Source organism: Pteropus alecto, unplaced genomic scaffold, assembly GCF_000325575.1.
Source record: "Pteropus alecto unplaced genomic scaffold, ASM32557v1 scaffold48, whole genome shotgun sequence".
In the NCBI taxonomy this organism is placed as follows: Eukaryota; Metazoa; Chordata; class Mammalia; order Chiroptera; family Pteropodidae; genus Pteropus; species Pteropus alecto.
Window position 1 is genome coordinate 3323447 of NW_006442110.1, and position 8469 is coordinate 3331915.

Consider the following 8469-nt stretch of genomic DNA (forward strand, 5'->3'; position numbering starts at 1 on the left):
TCCTGGATGGATAAGCGCTGGAGTGGGGAAGGGAGGTGCTGTGACAGCAGCATGCCCCAGACAGAGAGCAAACGGTCTGGCAGGAGCCCAGTGAAACGGCAGCCAGATGCCCACCAGTATTTTACAGTCCTTTAAAAACTGAGAACAGAATATGTCAGACTCTACGCTGTAGCCGGCTTGCCTCGACGATGTCCTAATAAACTCCCTGCTCTCACCTTCACACCCTGCCGCCGGGTCAGCAAAGGTGTTCGCTGCACCTCTCAGCAGCATGCTGCCTTGTCTGTCTCCAAACTTAGAGGGACACTAAGTGAGCTTAGAAGCAGAAGAGACAAATGCGGCTCCAGGGAAGATAGAATAAATAGATGTATATAAAAGCAAAAAAGAAATCATAATAGTAATGATGATGATGATATAGCAAGTTTTTTCCTAGCCTCACTTTTTAATACTGATTTTTTTTTTTTTTTTTTTGGCTAAAAATGAGTAAAAACCAGGATATAAAATTACTAGTTACGTGAAGGGAGGTCAGCCCTAATAAAGTCATCTGTATACAGAAGAACGATAAAGAGATTTCTGACAACTTCATCCACAGGCATATCTTTTTGCAAAGTCATTTTCTCACTCTTTATAAATGAGACAAATGCTGTCTCAGAGAAGTCCTTTCTGTGGGGCACGGAGGAGTTTTAGGGCTTTTAGTTTAAGTCAGTCCCAGGAAATATGATTCCAATATGTGCCAGTTCAGGTAACATGTGGTATGGTGCAGTTTATTATTTAATTTTCTTGGTTATATTGATTGGACCAAGACATAAAATAAAGAGAGATGAGATTCTCCCAACAAAACTGCCAGGCACCTTGTGATATGGACATTGATTTACTCAGAAGGAATGAAAGGTGACCCACAAACCTGAACACTGTAGGGTTTGGAGAGGCAGAAACATAGGCACACTGGCTTTAAGTTTAGCCAGGAGAGAGGAATTCCTAGTGAATAAGTTTGAGGTTATTCCTGTGCCTTTTGGTTTTACCAAAAGGTAAACACATTTTACCAAGATGTGTTTTTTTCCCTCCTGCCTGACAGAAGAACAAGTTTCAGACCTCAAATGTCAGAAAAAAAAACAAAGAAAAAATAGTCCCTAGCCAGAGACGATGGGAAGCCTTCTCAGCACTAGAGCAGGGAAACCACGTAACATAGGCAGTGCTTTTAAAGCACCAAAAAGGCAGTGTGTTTAAAATATTGTTTAGGCAGGTATGTAAAAATATTTGAAAGTGGGTGCCTCTGCACCTGGGGTACCGTTTTGGAGGCCCCAGAGGTGGCTCTGAGATGCCCGCTAGTGGTCCCAAGCCGCATCCTCTGAAGCGTCCATGGCGTCCTGCACTCCCTCCCTGAGTTTCCTTCTACCTTTCTTGATTTGAAGTTCGAAAGCCATTTGAGAACTTCTGTGGTCTGAGCCTACCGCTGTGACTGACACACAATGAGGAGATTTCAAAGAAAGCCTGGCCGGTAGACGGGCTGTGACATACGAGCGTAAATCCAGAAGGGACACTTGGGCGAGTGGATCATCAGTTTCGAGGAAAAGCTCTTTTCGGGCTGTGTTTGATCAGTGAGCTGGTTCTTAGATTTTCAATGGACGCTGCAAGAACAGACTCGAATTCAAAGATTCATACTGATTGTGCGGCGCTGAAGTAGCAGAGCGCGGGGAGCAGGGGCGCTGAGCTGAGCGGCTGCTGAGGTTTGTAACAGAGACAGCTTGTGAGGAGGGGACAAAGAGGAGCCGGCGCGACTATGAGACGACAGAGCTGACCTGCGCATGGGTTAACGACAGCGGAGGTAAACTAGGTCAGGACGAAGAAAGAGGAGAGAGACCGCCTTTGATGAGAACCACTGGAAGGGAGTGGAGGGAACACAGTGGAAGAAGCCAGTGTTTTGAGGCTTCCACTGTAGGCCAGGAACACACCCGAGAAACAGTCACGACACCCAGGAACGTGAAGGGTTGGGAGCCGCCTTGTGGACGTTAATCAGCACGGACAGAGGAGAGCTGGGTGTTCTCATTTCTAGCTGGGTTTCTTGCAAACAGCGAAGAATCATCAAATTAAATATTACGGATGATACCTAATATAATTCCTTTCAATCTTGTTATAGTCTCAAACCAGATTCTGTTAGATTCAGTTTAAGATTTTACACTGAAAGAGTAAGTAGATATTGGAGACAGAATTTAAATTAGCCTAAAAATTGGGTGCAAACCCTAAGAGATGATTAACCTAGGTACATGGGAATTATACAAGTTATTCTACAAAGCTCACAGAAAATTATATTAGAGAAAATACTTGTAGTTAAATTAATAGCTAAAATTGGTAATAACTGCCTAATGGTTTACATACTGATTTGATTTCAAATGTATTCTCCGATTAAAAACCCCAAGGCATTAGTTGGACAATTAACAAGTAAATAGTTTATAGCAAAAATGTCCAAAACACAGATAATGAATTCAGAGTATGTAAGGAAGTTTTGATGATAATAAAAAGATATGAATAAGATATGCTCATTTTAGGAATCATATTACAAATCATACTACAGAATCCAAAATGACAAGCACTGTTTGTATGCACATGTGACTATGCAGATGAACACACATGCACACGTTTGCACACACACACATGCACACACATGAATATATATACATGTATACACACATAGTAACTATGAAGCCTGTCCAATAAGTAAATCTCCATAACTTACAAGGTATGTGAACTAGGATTTAATTTCTCTAAGCTTTAGTTTTTTTTTCCAAAAAAAAAAAAAAAAAAGGAAATAAGAACAATATTACCTATCTCATGGAGTTATTGTGAATTATTGGATGAGTTAATGTATCTAATCTACTGACAACAGTGCTTGACATTTAGTTTGCCCTCAACTACATATATATATTATGACAATATATTTATATATTTGTGGCTACAAGTATAAAATATAACATCTTTATCACACATTTCCTAACATGTTAGTAATTCTTATTTATAGATGGTAAATAAGCAATGTTTATCTTTGCCTAATTACATTTTAAAAAGTTCCTAAATTAAAGAATATGTTAAAAATTATAAGGCAAATATAATAAAGCTTAATTATTTTAAAACTAAATGTGGCACTGTTATCAAAAGGAAAAAATAAATGTAGGTGGAATTATATGTAATTTGCAGAGGCACATAAATTGGTGCAGTAAGCAGAACAGAAAGACAGCCCCCAATATTCCTTCCACCTGGTGTCCACCCTCTGCTCCCTACTGCCTAAAAGTGGATGAGACATCACTCCCGTGAATACGTTACTCTATGTGATAGAGGTAAAGAGATTTTGCAGATATAAGGTTCCTGATCAGTTGACTTGAGTCAGTCGAACAGGTAATTATCCTGGGTGGGCATGGCCTAATCAGGTGAGCCCTGGAAAGACAGTCTAGACGTCAGAGAGGTCCTCTTACTGCATCTCACTGGGAGCACCCTCTAGGAACTGGCAGCAATCCACAGGTAATACCCAGCCACAAAGTGGAGCCTATAGTCTTCAAATCACAAGGAACTGAAAGCTGTCAACAACCCGGATGACCGTGGAGGAGGAACCCAGGCCTCAGACGCAATCGCAGCCCTGCTGACCCCTTCATTTCAGCCTGTGAGACCCTGAGCAGTTGAGCAACTAACCAGTGACAAACTCGTGACCCCAAAACACTGTGAGGTAATAAACAGGTGTTACTGTAAGCTGCTAAGAAAATGAATATGCTAGAGAAGAAACTGCTTTGCTTTGCTTTGCTGAGGGGAGGAGTGGGGCAGGTAGGTCCATGATCCCATCCCCTAGAACGCAAGTGCACCGCTCCAGTGGCCACCACCGCACGACTGAAACTTCTGAGAAGCCTACCAATAAATAAAACATTACCGAGTGCAAGCGCTTAGGAACTTGAGTAACGCGCTCTCTATGAATATTAGATTAAAAAGGCATGAATAGCTTTTACCATTACAGAGGATAATAGAATTTGATCAGCTAAATCCCAGGGCTTTATAAAGCACAAATTATGTAAACAAGCTTAATGGCTTTTTGATAAAACTACAAAACTCGTGCTAGAAAGAATGCAGGAGGTGTTCCTTATTTGGACTTGAAATTTCACATGGTGCAGCACAAATGATTACTTAAATTTTAAAAATTAAATATGAATGCAAAGAGAGTTATAAAGGACATAAATTAGAGTATAGAATATTAAGAAAAACATTGTTTTTGATTTAGGGATAAGCAATAAATTTCCAAAGATAATGGCTGGATCTAGCTTCATTTACTGTTGTTATTAATCATTGGGCAGAAAGAATTACATGAAGCTTTAAATATAAAAGTTCAAGGTTTATAGAAAATATTGGTAAATATCTTAAGGAACTAGAAACAAGAAGTTGAAATGTTAGAAATATGTATAAATAAAACAGGTAAATATTAGAAATACATGATAGTATACATTCATAAAAATTATGTTTTTAATACCAAATTTTCAAGGAGATGATAAAAACGAAGAAAGAAGGCAAGGAGAACCACAACCACACTTCATAATGTGCCCTACGGTCTGAAAAAGGAAACCAGGCTTTGACTTGCACAGAATGATGAATTCTTCTCTAACGGACCCAATGAATATCGCCTTTCCTCAGTGTCAACTGTACAGTCCCTCAGACGCTCTGTCATTCAGGGAACCCCCCTAAATTACGAGCGATGCAGCACTGAATTGTAGACAGCCCAAAGAATTGCACAGTAGAGGAACTGCCTTATGAAAAAAAGTGAAAACTGCCAATTTATGTCAAACTTGGCCAAGAAACGAGTAAATTCAAGCTGCTTCGAGGCAAGAGGATTTCGTCTCTAAATTATTTGACTGTAAGTAGTGGTAGTTTTCTTTCATGTTTCATGGTAATAATAGAATTTTTCCTTTTTCTTTTTAATGGAAGGCAGCATAGAAATCATCAACTCATTCCAATTTCTACTCTTTATTTTACTTCAAGGCAACTGAGAGAGAGGGATTAACTGATGTGCTCAGATACCACAGGGAATTTGCAGAGTACGTGCCCGCAGTGCGGCTCCACTAGGCTGAATTCCAGGCCCTGGAGGCAACAGAGCCAAGTCCTGTCCTGTCCCGATGTGCCCCTGCCCTTCGGTGCCCACCGCACGGGTCATCTGCGGCAGAAACCTGCCAAGCTTTTCGACTCCTATCTCACCAGCCACGGTCTGGCCAACTCAGTTTTTTCAGTATCCGTTAGATCGTGCCTCTCCTTAGCTGATGGCCGCCGCTCTGAATCTGTTTCAACACCTGGACTACAACAACGGGGGCTGTCTAACTTGTCGCCCTGCTCCACATCTGGGCCTCCTCTGGAGAACCCTACTCACTGCCACCGAAGTCATGCTTTAAAAATACAATATCATCAACTGCTTGCCTTTTCCTCAGAATCAAGTTTCAACCGCTTTTCATCCAACACAAAGCATTTCATAAGTTGATCTATTTTTTCTTCTCCCCATTTCTGGGCCCCGTAACACCAACTTGTTCTTCAAGACTCAGCTCATGGAAGATTTTGCTCGTCCCTGAGTTTAGGTTAACTGCCCATTCCGTGGTTCCGCAAAGTTGCCCGAGCAGGTCCTTTGGGAGGTCCGTCACTTGTGGCATGCCACATTCCCTGCACCCAGCCCGCTGCGACCTGCCCAGCTCCTGGCTCACTGCCTCACGTTGTGTGCGTCTACATCGGTTCACAGTCACTCTCCATCCTCCAAATCTCTATCATTCTCTCGGACCCAAGAAGTCACTTCAGCTTCCACATGGATGACTCACTATTCTCCCAAATGCTCTTAGAGACTTCTCCCCGTTACTCTTAGTCACATTCTCCTACACACTCACAGACTATTTCATCACCGGAAACCTGATCTTTATCGAGTTCCTATGAGCTTATTCCTGAGATGCCCTTCCCCTAAGTGATGTTATCATTTCTCATATATTTATATGCCAACAATTAGCACATTTATATCTCTAACCCAAACATCCTCTATTCTTTTTAGTTTCTACCCAAATTAACATCAGAGATGAGCTGCCAGTGAGGTTCCTTTTCTTAAAAATTTCACTATGTCTATACAAGTGTCAAACTCTCCTGCATTACACACCATCTTAATAGGAAGAAGGAAAGAGACCAATCCCTGCCAAGACATTGCTTCTTTCCCAAAGAAGATGTGTTGCTCCCATGTTTTGAAATGTGTGATATAGTCAACTGTGATAAATACTGAATCACATTTGGGTCACTGAGAAGTGGGACAGCTCTAATGTTTAATAGAAACGGCATATAATAAGGCGTATGTACAATTTCTTGAGACACAGAGTGATATGTGAAGACTTTGTAGACTGTCTCATGCTGTCATTCCCTCCCCTTCCTCAACATACATCTCTTAGAAATGGAATAGCCCGAGTCAAGCTTTGTGGTACGTACCATGCTATCTGAATGATGTCTAGTTCATGTTCTTTCCAGATGAAGAAAGGGGTGAGAGGTGGCGCAAGGCCAGGTGGTGCCTGCTGGCCTTTAGGGGCCCCTGATGCACTGATGTTCATAACTACCTTGAGTGACAGAAGACAAATATTCTCGTTCAGAAGGGTTCCTTCTGTAATCAGGGGAGCAGGAGAAGGTCCAGAGTAGTGTGCGAGCGCCCTCTGCCACGGGCAGTGATGCTTGGATGCGGGGTAGTGATGCTCAGTCCCCTTGGTCCAGGCTGTTTCATGGGCCAGTTCTTTCTGTGGACTTCGACCTCACTGTTTCGCTCTCTGCGGTTTCCCCCTACATACTGATATTTTAAATGTTTATTTTTAATTGTTCTAGTCTGAAGGAAGATTTTCTAAAAGATACAGTGTTGGAAGGTATAATTGCTTTAGAAACGCATTTTACCATTTACCTAACAAATCTGGTAATATCTAGCTCATTATGTGTTGTGATAAAAACACAGCCCAGAAGAAACAAACTTCAGTGATACCACTTATTTTCAACATATAGCAAAGCAACGTTCATGAAATGTAAACATGGCACAGTTACCTGTCATGTTGCAGTAAACTTTCAGAGGCCCCAGTGGTCCACTGCCATCAGGATCTATCCAGTAGTAATTTGACGTCTGGCCTAGGTGTTTGTACGCTTCGCAGGAAGGCTCATAGATAGCTGGAATGAAACGTCCTACATGAGCACAGTGCAAAACAAATGGCTCCCCAGATAAATGCCCCAGCAACATATCAAACGCTGGCAACCTGTTGAGGAGTGCGGCCTCTTGCTAGAACGAGCATTCTTTTCTCTACATTTAAATTCATGTTTCGGTTCTTACTCTGTAAGCATTTCTGACATAACAGACAAAGAGGGAGTGGCTTTTACTGGGAAAAAGTCTAAAGCAATCAATAAATTGTAACTAAATTTAATGTTTGTTTCATTGGGATTTATAATCACTGAAAAAGAATATTTAATCTATAGTTTATAGATAAACATCTTCTTACTGTAAGGGATGTTATTTTGAAGGCCACAAATATTGGCTGCTTTGTTGGGCTATCAACTGAGAGACCAGAGAAAATCTCTGTCTTTGTGTTTGACTCTCTCTGTATCTCTGCGTCTGTCTGTTTCACACACACACACACACACACACACACACACACACACACAATTTTTTGCATAGACAGTATGAATTTCCCTCAACTAGCTGGGATTTTTAATTTTCTTTTATTTCAGGAAGAAGGAAAGCAACGTCCCTGTTTCATTTTATTTGTTAGAGGTGTTTTATGTGACATCAAATCTTGTTTGTGCAGAAAACTGACATGAATGTAATTAAGTTATAGGTTCTGTTTTACTGGTTTCCTTTTTGTTCCCACGCTCCTGGCACATTGCTCAGAGGCGGCGCCTGTTTTCAGAAATGCAAAATGGACATTTACATGTTTCCTTTGTAGTTAGAGTTTCTAAAATATTACTGCGGAAACTTTTTAAAACAGCTCCACACTGATGCCTATGACGAATCTGAAAGTTCTCCTTACAAAACTAAGAACGACTTCTAGTAAAAATTTATTTGACATACAAGTGGAGGAGTCTTTTGGCAAAGTGCGCTTGAATTCGGCCTCTAGGATCTGTTTTGTTAAATTATGAACTATGACTCCGGGACCTCCTTTTCTACCTTCCTCTTCGACCTTCTCTGTGCCTCCCTTTGGCTTTCCATGGATTCCTCTCTCCAAAGACGTTAGACCTTAAATTGTATTTCAACAGCTATGTACTAGACTAAAACAATTCTAAAGTTCTTTGATTTACTGAATGCTTCTTCCCTCCCTTCCTTCCTTCTGCAAATAGTTACTGAATACCTATGATGTTCTGAGCAGTGGATTAGGCAGCTGTGAACAACACAGACTAAGGGCCCTTGGGGTAGGGTTTCCTCACAAATTATTTTGATATTGCTCACGCATAAAGCACTAT

General features: G+C 41.1%; 1 protein-coding gene across 1 annotated transcript in view; it reads right to left on the minus strand.

Moving 5' to 3' along the window:
• CNTNAP2 (contactin associated protein like 2) overlaps positions 1-8469 on the minus strand; it is a 1631342-nt gene that overhangs the window by 563814 nt on the left and 1059059 nt on the right. Inside the window, exon 12 of the mRNA XM_025039033.1 lies at positions 7066-7185. Coding sequence (XP_024894801.1) covers positions 7066-7185 — 120 coding nt within the window. The remainder of the gene's footprint in view (positions 1-7065; positions 7186-8469) is intronic.